Source organism: Brienomyrus brachyistius, chromosome 20 (genome assembly GCF_023856365.1).
Source record: "Brienomyrus brachyistius isolate T26 chromosome 20, BBRACH_0.4, whole genome shotgun sequence".
Classification (NCBI taxonomy): domain Eukaryota; kingdom Metazoa; phylum Chordata; class Actinopteri; order Osteoglossiformes; family Mormyridae; genus Brienomyrus; species Brienomyrus brachyistius.
In genome coordinates, this window is record NC_064552.1 from 13,744,316 (window position 1) to 13,765,025 (window position 20,710).

The following is a 20,710-nucleotide window of genomic DNA, read 5'->3' on the forward strand; positions in this document are numbered from 1 at the left end:
GCCCATTTGTTGAAAAATGCTCCTGCTGTTTACCTCCCTCTAACCATGACGTACGGACGTGTCCCCAGACACGCTACCGCTCATCAATGAAGCAAAGTGACATTTCTCTAATGAAAAATCCGTAACCTGATGTAAGGATACCTAGATACAGAGCGCTTCTCATCACATTCGGGGCCTTGTTCAAAGTGTAATCTTCCTAATGTCTGAAATGATTTAATTAGGAAAAAAAACAGTTAATGTGATAAGGATTTGGATATTCGATGTGTAACTTTTTTAAGCTTTGAAATGGCTTACAAACACATGATATAAATAGTTTTACTTTCAGTTCTTTCAGTTTTCCTTTCATTTTGCTTTATCAGACTCCTGTATCACTGCTCTGATATATTACCGTCTGTGTCCTTACTGGTAATTAAGTTCTATGTATATGCCGGATATTAATAGTCCCTGATAAAGCCTTTTTGTAAACAGATTTTGCACAGGTACCAGTGAGGGTAGCCCTAATGCTCCTGTCCCGACACAGCAGTCCGTTTTGCATACTGCCAGCACTTTCCGAAATCCCACTGGGGATGCGGGCCAGGAGTGGCACTAGAGTCGAACATGACCTACACCTGCTCCTCTGGCAGGCCCCAACTGAACTGGAATGTTCCTGTTGTATTTATAGCGCCCTGGTTGGAATGGTGCTCAGACTGTAGTGCTGTGAAGACCCCCCCCCCTTTAGGGCTCTAAGGCTCCATCTAGACTCCCTTCAAAGTTGATTGGCAAACAAAAAATTTGGATGCTTTCCCTGTTTCCAGATGAATTTGATCACCCATGGGGGGTCTTTCAGGGGGTCTTTCTGGGGGTCTTTCAGTATTTCTGTCCCCGCAGCTTATGTATGAACAAGTAATTTTTACATATCTTTTCCCTTTTACCCACCATTATTACTTTAGAAATCATGCCTTCAAAATAAAAATAAAAAAATAACTACAGGGAACTGCAATAATGGATGTCTGTCTTTGTCATGCACGTGGACGGAGACGGTACATTTTTATTGTCGCTCACATAACGAGCTGTTTACTTGGTGATTTTTACTGTGGTTACCGCGGCCATTAATCGGTTAATTGGATCCATACTGGGGGCTTATTAGTGCAGGCATTTGTGGTATTTTATTTAAAGGGCACAGGCAGTGAGCAGTGGATGGGCGCAGGCAGTGAGCAGTGGATGGGTGCAGGCAGTGAGCAGTGCATGGGCACAGGCAGTGAGCAGTGGATGGGTGCAGGCAGTGAGCAGTGGATGGGTGCAGGCAGTGAGCAGTGGATGGGCACAGGCAGTGAGCAGTGGATGGGCACAGGCAGTGAGCAGTGGATGGGCGCAGGCAGTGAGCAGTGGATGGGCACAGCTTGTCTGGTCTGGGCCGCCGATTCCCTGTTTTCCAGAGCATCAAGTTACTGACCTCAAGCATCAGTGCTGGGGGATGTTTACTGAACAGCGTGACACAGAAGCCATTAAATACGGCCAATGAATTGCTTCCTCCTCTTGTTTATACAGTGTGTATGTTTTTATATATATACACACACACACACACACACACACGTTTTCCGTGTGTGTGTTTTTACGGGTTTTCATTCTGACATATAAAACCATAGGATTCAAGGCCACAATACCCTATTTTGGGTCTGTATTTCTGGAGTAGAGACTTCAGCGTGTCGTCCTTGGCCTTTTAAAATGCAGGGTCATCTGTTTGAGCCACCTACTCCGTGAGCTTTTGACCTGCCTCAAGGCCATGCTTTGATTGCACAGTTAGTCCCTAAAGGCTGGCCGAGGCGAGTTTGAATCCATCCCGTAGCACATGCTGAGTTACTTTCGGCAGTAATGTTCAGAGGTGGAGATTTCAGATCCTGAGATTACAAATCCAGACCAAGATTTTGGTTCAACCAACCAGTTGAGTATAGAGAGTCACAGTCACAGAGGACTCAACTGGTTGGTCTGGATTTGTAATCTCAGGATCTGAAATCTCCACCTCTGGTAATGTTTGGTTTCGTTAAATGTGAAATGGGACAAGGAATGCTAATTTGTAAAAATGTGCACATTTGAGTAAATATAATGATAATGGAGAAGGTATGTACCTCCTTTTAGTGGAGTATCTCCTTGACCTTCAAGGTGATTATATTTTACTTGTATGTTTGATATGGAGTTAATGAACCCACTTTGATTAAAAAGGTATAATTGATGGCTGGTATGCATTCATGTTATGTTGCCGAACAAAATGCGGGCACGATATTGCGATCCACCATTTCTGCGGTGAAAATGCCTCGGATTTTAAATTTGCTTGTTGTTTGTGTGTGTTTTTTTTGTGACCACGGGTGGTTTGTAGTTTGAAGTGGAATGTAGCTCAGAAGTATTGGAAGCGAAAACTGGCACTAAGATTATAAAGCCAGCGTCTCCTTGGGCCGTTCTCTTGCCTCGACTGCTTCGCCGATTCTCAGAAGACGACCTCTCAGACCTCGCAGCGACTCAGTATCACTCCCCCCTCCAGACGAGAGCAGTATTGCGATCTGAGGAACGCTGACTGTGAAAACATCTGGACTTTGCTTGGAAAAAATACCAAAATGTGTTTTCATTTAGCTGCTGCTTCCTTGATATTGTACTTAGTTTCTTGCCTGTTTTTTTTTGTTATAGTGTAGGTTAATCGCTCACGCTTGGCTCTCAGGAGCTGCGTGTGTTATCTCCTGACCCTACTTGGCTTCTGAAGGCTGGATCCTCTTCCTGCTTCATCCTCACTGGTGTATCTTGGGTTTTTCCTTGTCTTTTTTTGGCATATTGCAGGGCAGTCACTCATATCTGGCTCTCAGGAACTGAGTGTGTTATGTCGTCACCCCACTTGGCTTCTGAGAGCTAGTTCCGATTCGTGCTCCATTCTCGGCGGCGTATCATGTGAGTCTCAGGAGCTGTGACCGTTACGTTCTCACCCCTCTTGGGTTCTGATGGCTGGTTCCTCTTGCCGGTTGCATCCTTACAGGCGTATCTCACGTTTATTTGGAACGAAAGCCATAGTTTAAAGCAGAGGCTTGAGACTTTGTTCAAAACCAGCTAAGAAATGCTAAATCCTTTCAGCTCTTTTTATGTTATTTTGGAGTTTCCTTCAACGGCCAACCTGCTGCTCCACCGGGCACTATAATGCGCCGTTTGTAACCATGGTTCTAGATCCACTAACGGCTGTTCGCTTTTCAGGTTAAAATGGGTGATATGGCCAACAATGATCTTAATCAAAACATTGCTTTGAACCATAGTGATAATTATTCAATATCTCCTTAACATCAGTTTCAAGAGCGTCTTCAGGCGAACTCCTTATCATTGACAAGAGGGTCTTGGTCTGTCCACAATAGGGCCGTTTTTCTATCATTCACGTTGCGCCAACAGCTAGTTTGCTAGTTTTATGTCTGCGACATAAATTGCCTGGCACCTTTTGCCTTTCTGGCAGTCACGAAGTGCGTAAACAGCAACCAACTGAGGCCTATGATTGGCCGTGAATGGCTCCATTTCAAAACCACAAAATGTATTCACTCCTCATAAACAACATTAATGCAAAACTGATCATACTGAAATCGACCAAAATTTTCATCGAGGAGTTTTTATTTTCAATGTGGATATTTCGTTATCGCCAAGTCCTACTTTGAAGTAACAATGTAGCTAAATGAACAGTCAAATCAAATCGAAGGAAATATTTATTTATTGTGGCACGGCATTGCAACCATCAGGGACAATGAATTCAGAGAAAATCGGAAGAATATGAGAAATGTGATATAGGGTCCAGGGAGGAACCTCTGGGAAGCAGTGATCAGGTACAGCTGGCGTTGCAGAAGTTAACAGCTCATGAGAAACGGCTTGTTTGCGGTAGAAAGTGAGTTTAGGGATCCACCTGCCTGAAAATGATGAGCTGAAGGTGGACAGGGCAGACATCTGGCGCAGTACTGGATCAGGTCCGTTCCTGAGACTCCGTTGTCGCTGGCCTGTTTGTGATTCCCTAGCTTAGGCCAGATGGCCACTAGTCAGTAGCAGAAGGGAATACAGAAAAAGAGGGTTGTAAGAAATATGAAAAATGTAAAGAAGTCTGATATATCGTGGTGATTAGTTGTTATAGAATGCGTAGTGGAGTTTACCGAGTTTACAGCTCCAGTGAACTACGCCAGCATATATTTTTCAATCTGAGTAATTTGTGTAAAAAAAAAAATTAAGACCTCCTTGAAGACAGAATTTCCAAAAGTTACATTTAAGAATTTAACATGGTATGATCATTTAAACTGTACATATGTCATTTGCATTTTTAGCAACAGTTTAGAAGTTGTCCCCTGTCCTGACTGTGATGGACTTCAAGCTGCCCATCTTGTGACACTGGAGTCTGGCTACCGGTTGTTTCACTGCCCAACGAAGTGACACAAAGTCGCCTAACGGACGAAGAAAATGTCACAAAGATACAAGACGACATACATCCCGTGTCTTGGATACTGTCTCACTAGGGGGGTAGACAAATAGAAAAATATCGCCCTCCTACCCATGTTAGCCTAGATCCCCCAGAGAAGTTAGTCCCCCCCCAGTTCTAGCCCCCTGTCAGTCTGTCTAGGATAAACGGCTAGATGGATGCATGTATGGATGGATTGATAATCTATTACTATTTCACTACTGCTTCCTACAATGCTTTGTGAACCATGTCCTTCTGTTCCTATGCTATGGTGAGGGCAAACCCCTGTGGTCCTCTGTCATTCAACAGGAGCTGTAGCTGGGCTGTGTGGGTATGTCTGAGGCTCTGGAATATGTTGTGCTACTTCATGTCTTTATCTACTGTTTGCTTCAGCTGGTAGAACACTGGGTCCTACTGCACAGATGAAGCGCCCCCACATATGAAAAAAAAAAACTTCGAGTCGAGTGCTTGGTGCATGACTCTCACATCGCGGGTGGATCCTGGGCGTCTGAGCTAGCAGCCTCACTCTCAGATCTAGTTAATATAGACCTCTCACCTCCATCCAACACTTACTAAGCGCCCCTGTTTAGAGTCCCGTGTCCGTTTCTGGAATTGGGCTCTTTTTCTGAGTTCAGAAGGGAGAGAAGAAAAAAGAAAAAAAAGTTTCCCGGAATCATCTGGTGCCAAATGGCGCTCGCTGAGATTGTGGCTGTCCGAACTCCCAAGATGCAGCTGGCTGTGGGAATTTAGCTGGCATGGGCATCTAGTGGTGCCGTAGGACGTCTCGAAGGGGCCAGCTTAACTATCATTGTGTGAAAAAAACGAAAGCTGTGTGGTGGCCTGGAACCACACACCTCATGGTGAAACCATCGAGGTGGATCACAGCCTGATATATCATCTTGTCTGATATATCAGTCTGGCAGCGTTTAAGGTAAGATATGCTGCATGGATCCCAAGGGGAATTTTGTTACCTTCCCCAAAGACTGTGGTCTTATCATTTATACTCCAACAGAATTTGTATACTGATAGGCTACAGATTGGCCTCTGATTCAGATATGGGCGTTACATACACTAAGCTTACATATATTCATATTTACAATCTTTAATCACTTTTTCGCAATGTGGCATTCAAGCTTTCTTCTCAAAGGGTTTTCCTAAGATACGAACGTGTGTGTTTTTTGGTCTTGCCAGATAAGCTGCAGATTTACCAGTAAATCGGAGGTGCCCCGCGACGCACAGTACCCCGGTCCCTGTGCCGATCGGAAATACGTGACAGGTTGTTGGTTTGAGGCCCTGGGGAATTTTAAGAACAGGGTGTGAGAGGTGCAGGAGTTGCATTTATCTTGTGCGTCTGACGGCAGGTATTATTGTGTGCTGCAAGAATGCCTGTATGGAGAGGGAATAGGATCCTCATTGGAGATCAGAAGGTGGCTATATAATGGAACCGCAAAGGGGTTAGAAGAAAAGTGAGGCGGGCTAATTACAAAGGATTAGACAGTGTCTAAGCTCCACTTGGCCCTGTACGCTCATTTCTAGCTATGGAGGGCCCGACCTGCTCTGATGTTTAGCGCGTACTAAAAAGGTTAATCTTCAGGGCTGGGAACAACAGTACGTGATTAAGGGCTGTATTGATTCCTGCCAGTATCATTGTTCATTTCTTTTTATCCACTCTCCATGACCTGAGAACACAAAACGAATAGACCTTTCAGCATAGAAAGGAAAGCTCTTTGGTCTGAGCAAATTCGCTTCTGTTTATGATGTAAATTGTTTCAGAACATAGAAATCATCTGTAGAACTGCAGTCGGTATGTGGCACCTCATCAGAGGCGCTGATCAAATGGACGGAGTCCATTCTGTAATTATTATGAATTCCTGAATGTTTATTGTAATTTATGGTTATCATTTTGATTCTGTATGTACAGTCCCCATTCCAGTATTTACATTGATTTGCATTGAAAAAGAAGATGGCCCCTGCTCGTTGGGTGTTATTATTCAGATTTCTTTGAATCCTTTGTCATGCAAAAACTTGTGTTGACAGGATTCCGTGAATCTTGAATGTGTCCCTCGACGCCTGTGCTAGCGAGGCGCTGACATTATGCTGCCGTGTGTGCGTTGTGCTGTGCTGCATGAATAAAGCGGTTCCTCTTGCTGTTCTCGCAGATATTTTGCCGCTTATTTTCGCTGCCGGGTGCTTGCGCTGCTGTTCGCATGAGAACCATTGACAACCGGAGACGGAATCCCTTCGTGTGTAAACACACTTGGCCAATAAACCCGATTATGATTCTGGTTCTTATACCAATCCGAGCTGCCATGTACCCCTGAACCAGGGTTGCCCAATCCTGCTCCTGGGGAGCTACCACCCTGCAGAGCTTAGATACAGCCCTAATTTAACACACCCGATACAGATAATCAGGTCCTTCAGTTATATCTCACTATGAGAACCAGCTTAACTTCAACATAGCTGACTCTAATACTGAGGTGCTACTGCAGTGAGCAGTAGGTGAGCAGAGTGGTTCCCATTCATTAAACATCCGCGTTTCCCCTGGGACCTCATCCAACGAGCACTTTATTGATCAGAATCCTAAATGTAGTGACGCTTCTGTATTCATCTCGAGCTTCCATTTTCTCAGACCTACAGGCTTTCAGTCTGTCCTGACTGACTTGTGTCCAGACTGTATATCAGGCTCGATTCCCCCATCATGATTAGCTTCTTGACTCTTATACCAAGTCCTAGAGGACAGGGGCAGGCATTACCAGTGACACCTGCCTCACCAGTAACAGTGTTAATATACCCCCAGTAGGTGGCGTAGCAGTTAATGAAACTCTTTACTCTATGTAAGATGTTTTACCAGAATTATTTTTTTCAGTCTCCCAGCTATAAATTAGTATATTATGAAACATGTAAGCCCCTGTGGCTGAAAGCAGCATCTTTCATAATAAGAAGAGTAATGGATAATAGTCTCCCTGCCCGACTTAATTTGTCATCTTCCGCAGGGTGAAAATTGGAAAGCGGTTGTGGTGTCCGCAGGGACTGCGCTGACACTGTGTTGTCTTTGCCGTGCCAAGAAAGAGAGAGAGGGAAAAAAAAAAGTGTGACAGGTGTGGAGTATTGGATGTCAGAGGATTACAGCGTGTCTAAAAATGTGCAGAGGTAGGAGAGGTAAGGCTGTCTGTCAGACAGCGAGGTGGTCCTGAACTGAGAACCAGTCATACCACCAGATCATCAGCTGACGGAGGATTCCATTACAGCTGATTATTATGGCAAAAATCATAATCACGATTTTTTAATGATTTTTTTTTAATCACGATTATTTAACACAAATACTGCATTCATTGAATTTTCATAGAAAAAACCTCAACTGAGAACAAAAAGAAAATGGGCTTGAAAATTTATAACACAAGACAAAACGTGGCACCATAGTTTTTTTTTACCTCTTATTTTGTTTTAACAATTGTCGGAGGCCAAAACCATAATTGAAATTAAAATTCGATTAATTGCCCAGCCCAAGACTCCATCTTCTGGATTTTTTCGAACATTGGGAACTACTTCAGGCATCTGAGGATGTTAGGACGTCGGTGTGCTTCTTTGATAACTTCAGATGTGTGCTGTGTCCATGTGAGGTTGTGATGGTGGTCCTGAAGAACCCTCGCCACAACTTCCCCATCAATATAAATGGGAGCATGGTCTGCCTTCTGCTTCCCGAAATTGATCACAAGCTCCTTGGTCTTGGTGACATTAAGGGAGAAGCATTTGCCTTAGCTACACTCTGCCGGGAGCCTTACCTCCTCCATGTGGGCTGATTCATTGGCCTTGGTGATTTGGCCCACAGTGGTGGTACCATCGACAAACTTGATGATGGATCCGGAGCTGTCATGTGACACAATCAGTCTGTGGTCACTGTGCTCAGGATTAGGGTGGAGTTTCCCATCAGCACTTGCTGATATCTGCCAGTGAGAATAAAGAATCCAGCTGAATCCCATGCCCAGTAAATCAGTAACAAGCCTCACGGGAACACAGTTTTAAAAGCAGAACTACATTCTATAAACAGTAGCCTAGCATATGAGTCTTTATTATCCAAGCAGAATAGAGTGTCGGCGAGAGAGCATCCTCTGTGGACCTGCTGTGGAGGCATATAAGCAGAAGAGCATATCAACTTTTCAGGATATCACTTTTTATGGTTCCTATTACCAGTCCTTCAAAACCATTCAAGGCAAGAAGGTTGAGTGTCAAAGGGCTGGAGTCGTTTTGAATCTTCTCTTGGTGTCTCTTTGAGACCGGAGTGGCCGTATTTGTTTTTAAGAGTTGGGAACTGCGAACTCACTTAGAGAGAAATTAAAAATGTCCGTGAAAACAAGTTGGTCACTGCAGGCTTTCAGAGTGCGTCCTGAAGTAATGCGTGGGCCAACTCCTTCGTGAGTATTTGCCTGTGCACCTATCCCTTTGCCTCCCATGCATGCCTCAAACGACACTGGCTTCTCAGCGTTCGAGCGTTTTGTTTGCAGGATCAAAGGGAACATTAAATGCATTCCGGTGCTCAGTCATACTGGGCATGGCAGAGTTCTTTTCTGACTTGTGGTTTGGGAGCTTGTGAATGACCTACCACATTTGACGCATGTCCTGAGGGCTGGTACATAGTGACTCCTGGTTCTCCCAATATTCTATTCTTATGTTTTTATTGCCTTCCAAAGATTATACCTGGATTTGTTGTAGAGCTGCGTATCTGTAGACTGGTATGCTTAAATCCGAGTCTTCCTCGAACCATGGCTACCTGTGGTTGGAAGGTGTGCCAACTGCTTTAGTGGGAATTCAGTCAACATCACACTTTTTAATGAAGGCTCTGTCAACTGGTGTATGTTTGTTCAGGATCAATGAAGAGACTCTGAATGTGCTACGGCCCACAGACTCAACAATTCTGTAACCTCTCCAATTTTCCAGAATCTCATCCCTTCTTTTCACACGCTTCAGTCTTTGCCTGTAAACAGGAAGACGGAGCATGGAGGTCTGATCTGATCGGCCCCAGTGTGGGAGAGGTAGAAAGCAGTAGGCTTGCTGTAGTTCTGTGTGTTTACAGCACTAGTGGATCAGGAGACTTTTGGTGGACCTTCGATAAGACGCCCTACGGTTCACTTAGTTGAAGTTCTTCATGTTGATAAATATTCCCACATTTTTGCCATTAGGATGTCATGTTGTGCTCGCAGTCCAATATCAGTATTTCCTCATAATGGAATGTAGATCATAAAACAAAGGAAAACTCCCTCGGCTGGTAAAATGGGCGACACGGTTTTCACATCTGTTCACCATATATTGTTTATAAGAAAACAAACAGCTCCCCCTCTTTTCTTCCTCGATCTTCGGTCTGATCTATGCAGTAAATTGTGAGGCAGTTCAGTCGGACGGCGTAGTGCTGGTGGTCAGCTTTGTCTACATAAAACTGAAAGTACAGCACTTTTTCATTTCCCCTTACAAGGTTAATCTCCATCCAAAATCATCCATTGTGTTTTCAACTGATTGAACATTGGCCAGAAAAATGCCGGGGAGAGGAGGTCAATGTTCGTGGCATTTCATCTACACCTGAACTTCGTTTGGCTGTTCACAGATGAGTCAGGGTGTCCCTCCTTACTGTAGACAAGTAGCGACTCAGAGTTTGCAGAGTAACAAGTTGTTTCTTATCCTGATGTTTACTTAAGAGTGTATGGCGAACGTCAGTGATAACTGTGGCAAAAGACTTGACAAACAGCAATATTAACAAAATTGAACACATACTCAACACAAGTTTTAAAAGCATTATTCTACTCTGAAATGAAATTATGAATATGATGCTTCTCTTGGTTACTGTACATTTTCTCTGTTTTCATCATATTGCTTATTTTTATCTTTATGCTGCACTTTTAAATGTTGACATGTTTTACTGAAAGAAATTTAAACGAAAAGATTTCACATCACAGAATGGAACCATACAGCCTGCTCTTCTTGGTTATAATTTTGTCTTCAAACGCTTCTCAAGTGATCTAGCCTGGGATGCAGGCCAAACGCCTGTCAGATACCACATCACACAGAGCACATGCTACTAGTAAACAAATATTTATTTCTGTGAATTGTAAGTGTCTTTTATGTCAACGTTTGTTGATCCACTGATGACTTAAGAGTTTTGTGAGCCTTCTCCACCCAACAGCGGTATGATAAACCAATTTCATCACTGAAGTCTAAGCCACAGACTGATGTCAGACGTTTAATGGACATGTAGACATATGAACTGATTATGGGTGAAGAGAGGAGCCTGGGATACCAAGTGGCGAATGGGAAGCAGAACGATTGCATCGCAGTAAATGCATCGTAGTCGGATAAGAGAGACGGAGAGAGAGAGAGCGACTGAGTGAGTGAGCAGGGGCTTCCTGCTCCTCTGCGCTCTTTAATTCAGCTCCTCACTCTGCATCGAGCCGCAGGAGATGCGTGTGGCGAGTCAGATAGACTCCCCGTGTCCTAGCCGGTTCAGTAGTGGAGGTAATCAGGCACACGGTCTTGCATGTGGTCTATCCAACTGTGAGAGATTTGGCTGAGCATCTGTTGCAAGATGGTGGAGATTGCGACCCGAGGTTTTGCTCGAACCGCCCGGCTCACCTGCGCCTCTATGATGCCGTGTCTGTGTGCTCACGCCCCCTCCCCTACTCGATAACCTTCGATCCTGTCTGCTTTGTAATTATCATTTTTACGACAGCGCGGCAGGCATCATAAACCCTTTAATGGAGATAAGAACTTTTCGGTCTCTGCAACTGTGATGAGGCGCCAGTCGCATAAATGAGCAAGAGAATTGCGGGGGCTTTGACAAGATAACTTCATATTTTACTCTGGGAGGGGTGGATGCTGGTATCCAACCAGTATCCCAGACTGTTCTATTCATGAACAGAAATTGCCTAGGATTCATGTAGGGCTGAGGAGTAGAGCAGCGTCTGATGGTTTAGAAGTTATTGTCTTATAAAGAGGTCTAGCAATGAATCACTAGGGAAAAATGAGCCAAATTGATTATACAAGGCAAAGCAGAAATAAGATCTCAGTGCTGGTACAGGCTGTCAAAAGGTTAATATGTGGATTCGAGGTTCGTACTTCTGTATCTGTGTGGCTTCTCTTTTCGCATCTAATGTTTTATTTTACGACCTGTGTCTGCTGAAAAATCTATTCTTTGTCAGCTACATACATTGCAAGATAACACAAAGCAATGGAAGTACAGGCTAGGCTGAATTGACTTGGATTGTAAGCTGTCTAACTCTGTTTTGGTAACAGTCATTGACTGTTTTTTCTTTGATGTATGTTTATCATCATTTTATTATAAAATATGTATTCCAAGCAGGGCCACAGATGAATAGATAAATTGAATATCAGGACAACACAATCTCCTCGCTCAAACCAACAAAATATGCGCTTATATGAACCATATATCAGCCAGTTGCCTTAAGACCACTCACAAACTCTCCTGGTTGAGACAAAAAAAATTGACTTTAATTATGTCACTTATTAAAACAAGAGGAGAAGTCTGAGGTGTTAAAGGATAGTGCTGTGGGACAGTGTTCACTTTCATGTCCTATTTTGAGTTACCGAACTGGTGAGGTTGCGTAGAAATGGTACTTGTGAAACTGGAGAAGGAATGTGGTTTGGAATTGCCGTCATTGGTGGATCTCTTCCCCTCCGTCATGTGTTGTACTTATCATGTGATTCTCTGGCTGCTGGCCAGACTACGGCATCATCACCATATGTAATAACATGCGATGACACCTCCTGGACAGAGACTTGGAAAGGAGCTCGCTGGCCTTCAGTCTCCCTCCCAAAGAACGCCTCGCAGTCTCTGGTTGATCTCAGGCCAAGTTCTGCTGGTGATGGCCTGCACAATCTCACAAGTTCCTGTGGTAAATTCCTCTCGCCGTCCATCGGTTTGTTTTGATGCCCCGATGTGGAATTTCTGCTGAGAACCATGAGCGTTGAACGGCCTTTGCCACATTCTCCATTATCTTCACCCTCTCCCTAACCACAGTCATCATCATCATCATCATTATTCTTTGACTGGAGGTGGGAATGAAACAGACTGGAGGCAGGATGCCGCTTGCATGTGTCTGAGGGTGTGAAAGAGGAATGATAGATGGGGTCAGGCAGCCTGAGCACTCTGACGTCAAACCACAAGGAGTCTATTGATGTTGGTGTGTCACATCATTCCTGCTTCACAGCCAAATTCTGTTTTGTGGATGGGAGTTCTGCTGAAAACAATGGCCATGAATGGCTCGAAAGCCTAGATAATAGTCATAACTGTGACTTCTATGTAAGCCTGGCCGGGGAAATGGACTCGTTAATGAGCCCACCAGTGAAAACGCACCCAGCAGCTGTGGTGAGAGACAAAGCCTACTAAGCTACCCTTTCTGAGAAGTAGCCAGAAAGAGCTTCTCTCTGTACAGATCCACGCTGCCATACTCTCTTAAACCAGGCTTATCCAGTAGAGCAGCAGGCTGTGGGCTTTTTGGTTAACAATGGTTTACTTTTAGTTTAGTTTTGAAGGATTTCCCTCTGGAGTCATCAAAGCACCAATCTTATCTTATCTTATCTTATCTTATCTTATCTTATCTTATATCATCTTATATCATCTTATATCATCTTATCTCATCTTATCTCATCTTACTTAATCTTGGCTTTATGGAAGATAAAACTATTTCAACAAGTTAGCCAAAATTGCATCAGTACATATCTTAAAAAATAAAACGTTGAGTAAGCTCTATTATTACCATAAGTGAAATGCTATCTGCAAGGGGGGGGGGGGGGGGGTTGGGGGTGTGGATGTCCCAGGGTTGGGGGAAGTCTGGTGAAGACATTTCAGTCACCAATAATATGGAGCAGATTTTTGTTTTGTGTTTTGGCTCCAGTTTGCACGGCCTGACGTTCTCGGTTCTGTACCCAACTGCAGTCTTACCCCAGTTCCTCTGCTCCTCTTGTGCTGAAGCCGGCTGTCTTTCCTCTCCACTTTGTGTTAAATAAATTTGGCAGCGTTTCCCCATTCCTCCCCCCTCCCCCATCTTCGTTCCCCATCCCAAAACGAAGCAACTCTCAAATTGATGCATGTGTGCAATTAACCTGCTATAAAAGTGTCTGCTAAGCGAATATTTTTCAAACGAATCATTGGCACTGCCAGTCAGATGGAGTCTGACTCCACTGCCACCCTGCCTAATGTGAAGTTTTTGGAATTCCGAGCACGTATCAGCATTTTGCAGTCGTTTACAGGAAGCGCATGGAGTAATATGTAAGTGTGTTAGCTTTGCGTCGCATGGCCATGTGGGGATCGGATACCTTCAGCGGCAGTATCTCTCTCTAACTCTCCGGAGCTTCTCAGTAGCGTTGGGCAGCCCTGTGAGGAATGTGCCTGCTCAGTTGCGTTGTTTTGTGCTGATCCAGCAGCGAGTTGTATTCCTGGGCTCTGAAGCTTTAGTATGTGACAGCGAACAGCAAACAGGTCAGCTGTGCTGTTCTATGAGAGAAGTCAGGTGACCCAGATTAGAAAAGCGGCGATGCCAGGCTGAGTATTGTGACAGTCATGCGTGGGATTGAAATCTCCTCGGTGCTGCAGTTATATACATGTCAGAGAATTAAATGTGATTATGCGTTATTTGCGAGTTCGGTTGTAGGTATGTTGGAATGCTTCTATTGACGCATCTTGCAGTCTATCGAGACATACACACGCGTATAGATGAGAGTCAGGGTCAGAGAGCAGGGTCAGCCGATCCAGATCTCCCCTGAGCATTTTTCAAGGGGTCTGAAGGCCTTGCTCAGGGGCCCAACAGTGATGTGACTGTCCTGCAGAGCACGAGGTCAAATTTTTAAGTGCTGTGGTTGGAAAAATCAGGCGTGAGAATGCCATGGAGTGAATCGAGCAGACATGCTGAAAGGCTGCATTCGGGCGGAATAGCCAAGAAACACAGTCCATTTTGTGGTTTGGCTGTTCCTCCTGTGCCCCCTCTGCATCCTCTAAGTAGGTTACCAGGTGTTGGGGGGGGGGGGGGGGGGGGCGGTAAACTGTGGTCCCATCTGCCGTGCCCCATCCTGTTGACCTTCCTCATGTTCATCCTGTCTGCTTCCAGCTTCCTTGCACTACTTACCGTCATGCCCTTGGTGCATAGGGTATGACTGTGATCAGCAGCGGTTATGTGGGCTGCACAAAGCTGTATTCCTGATCTCCAACATGGGGAAAAATATGACACTCTTTGGGTGCTCTGATGCAGCACGGTTCACGCTTTACTGACATGTATGAGCAGGAGAAGCTCTTTAGAAAATGTGACGTGTCAGGTGGCACTTGTGGTCGCAGATGCGGCGATGCGCTCTGCTCCGAAAGCCTCTGGCAGACCTCTGAAGGGACGCCAGCTGGGAAATCACTGCCTCGGCTTTCGTGGGGGTGTACGCTAGCGACCAATGTTCATCTTCTCTCTCTTTCTTCACATAGGTTGTGCAGCCTCACCCTGAAGAAGCTAATTGTCCTGAAGGAACTGGATAAAGACCTGAACTCCGTTGTAATCGCTGTTAAAATCCAGGTGGGTGAGGAATTTCCTTTGATTTATAATTAAACATGGAAGCTGGCTGCAGGGGAAGGTCCACACATCGCCTCTCCCGCTGACTTCTACATGGTTTTCCAAAAGATGCCTGGAACAGCATGTTTTCCATCCATTTGACCTGTTCGTTAGGTCCTGCACCATTAATAGCTCTTTAGCCTCAGTTGGCTGCTCAGTCAATGATTAGCTGAAGGAAAAGGGTTCGTTTTAACCCTCAAAGTCTGCTCTAGGCAGCCAGTAATTGTACATTTATTAGGACATACGTGTTATGCATGATTTTCTTTTTCTTCAGTATCTGTCGGTGAATGAAGATTTTCACTGTCAGCAATCTCAGTAGGATTAGTAACCAAATGAAAATGCCATAATATATAATTTATTTTCAATATTTTATTTAGAATATACCCGCGACCCAGTAGGATAAGCGGTTTGGAAAATGTATGTATGGATGGATATTTAGAATAATATAGAATATAATTTGCAGATGCAATAGTCATGCATGCATCTTGTATTTGGAGCATAGATGAAGTCTATGAAAAATGTTCTTGCATTGGTACATCCTACGTTCCTAACAAAGCTACTGTTCACATCTATGGGAGCCCGGCAATGAGACTTGCTCACGTATGTGTTCGAGTTGACCAGCCCATCGCGGGCCGGTGCGAGTGGCCACTCGCGCCAGTCAGCTGACCACATTTAATCAGGCTTAATCTGGATCCCCCACCGAAAGACACAGTTTCTTCCGTCAGCTCATCAGTTCCAGTGACTGGACGGAGCGGTTGCCAAGGCGACGGTCCGCCATGTGGGAACGGCGGAGAGAAAGGCAGAGGTGTGGTTATGGGGTACAGAACCATTGCTGTTCTCTTTGGACGACGCAGCAGATTCTTCTCCGTGTCCTGGGAAGACTCCATCCATTCTGGGGTAGCCACAGCTAATTGGTACCGATTCGCTGCCCAAATCCATGACATCAGCTTTAACATGTTTATTATTCTTGGGACAACTTGTAAGAGCTCAAATACAACAACATGCATCTGAGGACAGAGGGGAGTTTAAGGTACCTGTGGACCTAGTATATATTTATTAGACATTAATCATTACGAGGGCAATCATACCTCCGTGCCTTAAGCCGTCCGGAGGACGGAAATTCTGCTTCGTCAGGTCGTCACACATACTGAAGCACAGGAAGGTTAACGTCAGCTTGCTCTGAAAACCATAGTTCATGTCTAATCAAGCAAGTTCCCATTTTTGCGCTGGTATTCTGGTTTTGATTGGTTATGTCTTCATCTCATCTCCAGATGACATTTTTTTGCTTCCCCTCCTGCCTTTCCTTTATTCTCTGCAGTTTGTCCTTGGCAGTCTGCAAACTGAAAATGTTCTACGCTTATAAAACCACGATTCCTTTCGCAATATATGGAAAACATTTGCGTTCTTTATATATTATGATCCCTCTAGTGACTCCATCACATTTTTCATTTCATGTTCTGTTGTTCAGTTGTATGTTATACACACAGGTTTATCTAACCTTCGTAGAATTTTTAAAAGGGATTCTTGTTTCACTTTTAAGGTCCACATTCTGAAATGCAGTGTTTCCTTGAAGGCTACAGTTACGAGACAAAAAAACAACAACTGGAGGCCCTTTGGAACTATCTGTGTTTCTGCATGACCGGCTCCTATACAAGGAACAAGAGCGTAATACAAAGCGTCTCGCTTGTGACTCGGACCCGGATAGGCAGCAGACAATGGATGGATGGATGGATTGCAGAGCATATTTTAATGTAACAGATCATTTTCGCAATGAAGGTAATTTATGGGAAAATACGTGAAGCCTTTTGTCCTGTAACTGGTGGATCCTCCTTTATCAGCAGTGACCTTTAACAAGAACATTAGCTGCTGGTGAGACTGTCACAGCCGCTTGGATTTTTTCTCTTTCTCCATGCATCTGCATGTTTATTTTACCTAAACACCCTCTGCAATTTGCTTGAAAACAATCCGTCGCAACTATGAGAGAGAATTAAAAAAAAGAAATGAAGTTCCAAAATGTGGAGCAGTGACAGCGGCACATGGACACAGGCCAAGCTGTGTACGCACGTGGTGCCAGGTCTTCTGCCTGTCAGATCTTTCCTCTCTGACCTTTCTGCTAGCAGCGTACTCTGTGCTGACAGGCTGCTTTCTGAGTACTCGGTGCTTACAGGCTGCTTTCTGAGTACTCTGTGCTGACAGGCTGCTTTCTGAGTACTCTGTGCTGACAGGCTGCTTTCTGAGTACTCGGTGCTGACAGGCTGCTTTCTGAGTACTCGGTGCTGACAGGCTGCTTTCTGAGTACTCGGTGCTGACAAGCTGCTTTCTGAGTACTCTGTGCTGACAGGCTGCTTTCTGAGTACTCGGTGCTGACAGGCTGCTTTCCGAGTACCCAGTGCTGACAGGCTGCTTTCTGAGTACTCGGTGCTGACAGGCTGCTTTCCAAGTAGTCTGTGCTGAGGCTGCTTTCCGAGTACTCAGTGCTGACAGGCTGCTTTCCGAGTACTCGGTGCCGACAGGCTGCTTTCTGAGTACTCGGTGCTGACAGGCTGCTTTCCGAGTACTCGGTGCTGACAGGCTGCTTTCCGAGTAGTCAGTGCAGAGGCTGCTTTCCGAGTACTCGGTGCTGACAGGCTGCTTTCTGAGTACTCGGTGCTGACAGCCCTGTGGCTGCTAACTGCGGCATACACAAATGAGGTGGCTGTGTGGGACGTGCTGGGTGGCACGGCAGTAGCCGGGAAGAGATCGTAGATCAAAGCAGAGTAGGACAGGCGGCAAACAGAATTCGGTGCGCTAAGCTAGACAGCCAAAAGGGGGACAGTCCAGTGGGTCAGCGCCGAACTGACAGACCCAGTGCAGATCACTGAGGCATAAAGTCACAGTGACTAGCACACTGGCATGACTGAGCACAAATGTACAAAGCCAAGACAAAGAAGCTCTGACCAGAGTGATCCTGAACAGACTGATAGATTGAATGCAGACTTGGGTGATTACAGATTAGAACCATCTGGAGGTGGCCCTGCCACTGGTATCTTGTGCACTGGATTCGGTATCACTGATCATTAAAACTGCAGTGCTAAAGAGGTCTTAGCGATAATCACAATGCATTAGCCATTAGGGCAAATTTGCCCTTGAGCATCTTTAATCTTTTTGATTTTAATTTTGATCCGGTTTCAAATAAAGATCCTTGAAGAGACAATTGCACGTCTGAGAGGAAATTAAATATCAACAGTTGTAATAAGTATAGCATACTGCTTACTGCATATATGCATACTGCTTGTAAAGAGTATACTTGCCTATCTATATAGCACAAGCAACCTGAATGATCTGTGCTTTCTTCTGTAGCAATAGAAAAGCTACAGTATTTTTATTAATGTGATTAGTTGCTGATCTCATCTGGTTAACTGTTGTGAATGTAAAGATTTCTGCCTTTTTATGTTCCACTTCAGGATTACCTATTTTTTTTATAAAGTCAATTGATTATGTAATACTGACATTTTGGTAGGTTATTTTTGAGAGGTATCTGTATGGAATAATTTCACAGAAATTTTGCCTCTATCTGTATTGTGCTTGAAAAGGCCTGTCTGCTTGATAGGACAGTTGAGTGAAGAAATCAAAAGCTGATATTTAGTTCCAGAATGTCCCATTTCTTTAGCAAAGTGGGTGTCTACTTCAGTTCTGAGTCCCTTTGTACTTTTAGTGACAGAAAATTCTCCTTGTCAGGATCCATTTAAAGGAGAGAGATGCGAGAGCAACTAAACATGTGCAACTAATGCACACATTCCATTCTGTAGTGTGTTTAATTTTAAGAAACTAATTATACCTCAAAACTGAAAGTAGCCTAATCAATCTGAAACATTCATTTTTAAATAAATAATCAACCTGTTAACTGAAAGAAAAACATTTACCAAAACTTAGCCAAGCCAATCTGACTGACAGTTAAAAGTGTCTCCATGAAGCATGCGTTTCAGTATGGCAGGTGATGTTCACAGTGTTTCCAGTGAAAAGAAGCCAGATATGTCATTGTATTCCAATATTTTTTCATTGCTGGAGTTTGGAGTCTGTTCAGTGCATTCTGTGAAAGTAGTGATTTGTTTTTGATTGCTGCAGAGTGAAATTTTGAAACTTTTTGCAGGACTGAGTCATTCTTTGCTGCGTGTTCCTCTCATTCCGAAGGCCATTGAGATTTTTTTCTTCCTGAGGAAAAGGCAGTGGAGTGAGCTTTCTGTAATCCCATGTTTTCTGCGAGGCATGAAATCTTTTCATTTTTACCACACAGCCCAGGGAATGAAAGCGGTCTCTCTGTGCGGAACTGGAGCATTAAATCCAATTTCCAGGAAGCCCTCACTGGCAGGGAGGTGGGCATGGGGGGAAAGAGAGCACAGAGGCAGAGATGGCGAAAGCAGTAACCTGGCGGCCATGTACTCACAGCGTTGCCTTGGGATTTAGTGTTTGCGGCCCATCAGAGGCCGAATGGAAGCACACATTACCGCTACATGCCAGCTCACTCTGCTTCTTAAACTAAATAGTGTAGATTTCTGTATACCCATATTCCATCCATCCATTTTCCAAACCGCTTATCCTACTGGGTCAAGGGGGGTCCGGAGCCTATCCTGGAAGCAATGGGCACGAGGCAGGGAACAACCCAGGATGGGGGGGCCAGCCCATCGCAGGGCACACTCACACACCATGCACTCACACATGCACACCTACGGGCAATTTAGTAACTCCAATTAGCCTCAGCATGTTTTTGGACTGTGGGGGGAAACCGGAGTACCCGGAGGAAACCCCGCGACAACATGGGGAGAACATGCAAACTCCACACACATGTGACGCAGGCGCAGACTCGAACCCGGGTCCCAGAGGTGTGAGGCAACAGTGCTAACCACTAGACCACCTTGTATACCTCGTTCATACACTGTATACCCATATTATAAATTTTAAATAACACATGCTGAAGGTTTATATTTAACTTTGGAAAATGCTGTGTATTTGCTGAAGGCTGTGGAGTATATATGCTGAAAACGTTCACATTTAAACTCAATACTTGAAATCAAACAATCGAATGATTTCTTGTATAAAAATATACAAGCCTGAATTAGAACAGAATTAGAGATAGAAGCAGACTTCTATCCTCATTTTAGTTTTAGTCGTGGTTATCCGACCATCATCTTCTAACGAGTACAAGGTTACTGAGTTAGCCTAGTATTAAATAGTAATCTCAGGATGTTACGTTACAAAGCAAGGGTTGCCCAAGAATGGTTTACAATGCCCCCACATTCACACATACAACTCTACACTATGGGGGATTTAGAGACACCTATTCACCTAACGGCCTGTGGTGGGACTGCAGGAGAAAGTAGAGAACGCAAAGCACATGGAAACTCGCTACGCAGAGCCAAAAGTGGTGATGTGAGACTACTGAGGTACCCACTAAGCCACCTAGTCTTACTTATAAAATAGCTGTCCTATTCAGTGTAACTAGCACGCTACTTGGAATGGACAGATAGTTTGCATCCAAATGCCATTCATTTCAGTTGGTAGTGTTCGCCCTTCTGTGTGAATACTCCTATTGTTTTATATTAATTTTAAAGTAAAACCATTTTTGATCAGTAAAATATAAATAAATATATAAATTTATATATATAAAAATATAAGGTAATAGTTCTGGTAGTGTTAAGCTAAT

At 44.3% G+C, this 20,710-nt stretch overlaps 1 protein-coding gene across 2 annotated transcripts in view; it reads left to right on the plus strand.

Moving 5' to 3' along the window:
• The window catches only part of si:ch211-126j24.1 (phosphofurin acidic cluster sorting protein 2), a 77,178-nt gene that overhangs the window by 17,588 nt on the left and 38,880 nt on the right, over nucleotides 1–20,710 (plus strand). For both annotated transcript variants that reach the window (XM_048987436.1, XM_048987437.1), the window contains exon 2: nucleotides 14,907–14,994. In XM_048987436.1, the coding sequence (XP_048843393.1) occupies nucleotides 14,907–14,994 (88 nt within the window). The remainder of the gene's footprint in view (nucleotides 1–14,906; nucleotides 14,995–20,710) is intronic.